Here is a 1,054-nt window from a genome sequence, read left to right on the forward strand (position 1 = left end):
GAAAGAGTTTATGAAATAAATGGGAGAATGGAAATTGCCTCCTTTGACTGTAATGATTTCATATTCTGGAGTATGTATTTATATTTGTGTGCATGTACATTTCCATACATACAATCCATTTCTTTAGAATGGAAGAGTCACTAAGAAGTTGTTCGAAATGTTGGTCACAGTTAGAAGCAGAGCAACATTCATAAAGAAGAAACCACCGAAGAGTTTCTGTCAAGCAGGATAAATAAAACATATTTGAAATAAACAGAAGAAAGAGACTCTGAAACAGAGAAAATGGAATCCAAAGAGCATTCACTCCCTTAGCTCTGTTCAGATAAAACCAAATAGCCAAAATCTGTCTCTGTTGGAATATTGTATAAGTTGCATATTCAAAGCAGATGAGAAACCCAGAGCTATGCGTTCCCCAGCTCTTTTACTCTTGGGCTCATATGCTACCTGAGGACACCTACCTCTTCTTCCAGCTTCACCACCTTCGCCTGGGCATTGCTCAATGCCTGGTCTCGAATTTCAATGTGTCGCCTTTGGTCTTCATTGGTAGAACGGGCAGTAGCTAGCTCAGCTTCCAGCTTCTCCTTCTCCCGCTGGTTTTCTTTATCTGTGTGGCCATGAAATATCAATACTGTCATCCTGAAGCTGAGTCAAAGCCTTAAGTGAGCAAAACTGATAGATCATATATATATCTTACTTGACAGTATGCACACTCCTAGCACATGGCTAAAAGAATCAAAATGTATAACACCTAGATTTTACCACTGGATTGACCACTAACTTGTCAGGTAAATACGAATCAATGGATAAGAAGATATAAAACATCATAAGAAGAATTAAGCACTATACAAAGAGGAAGAGTCATGTATTCAGATAGACACATACAGCACAGAGTAAGTTTGTCTCCTCAGTTTCGTTTTTACCAACTACTCTTGTAAAAGACAAAAGAGTAACCAAGCTGAACAAAATGTTCTGCCTTTGTTTCCTATGACAATGAACCACATACTCTAAAAACAATACTTCATAAAACAGATACAACCTCAAACGCTACTCCCTT

General features: G+C 38.0%; 1 protein-coding gene across 1 annotated transcript in view; it reads right to left on the bottom strand.

The window, feature by feature from the left end:
* Amot (angiomotin) overlaps window positions 1-1,054 on the bottom strand; it is a 39,344-nt gene that overhangs the window by 26,693 nt on the left and 11,597 nt on the right. Inside the window, exon 4 of the mRNA XM_031379034.1 lies at window positions 445-604. Within this exon, the coding sequence (XP_031234894.1) occupies window positions 445-604 (160 nt within the window). The remainder of the gene's footprint in view (window positions 1-444; window positions 605-1,054) is intronic.

This window comes from Mastomys coucha, chromosome X (genome assembly GCF_008632895.1).
Source record: "Mastomys coucha isolate ucsf_1 chromosome X, UCSF_Mcou_1, whole genome shotgun sequence".
NCBI classification, from domain to species: Eukaryota; Metazoa; Chordata; class Mammalia; order Rodentia; family Muridae; genus Mastomys; species Mastomys coucha.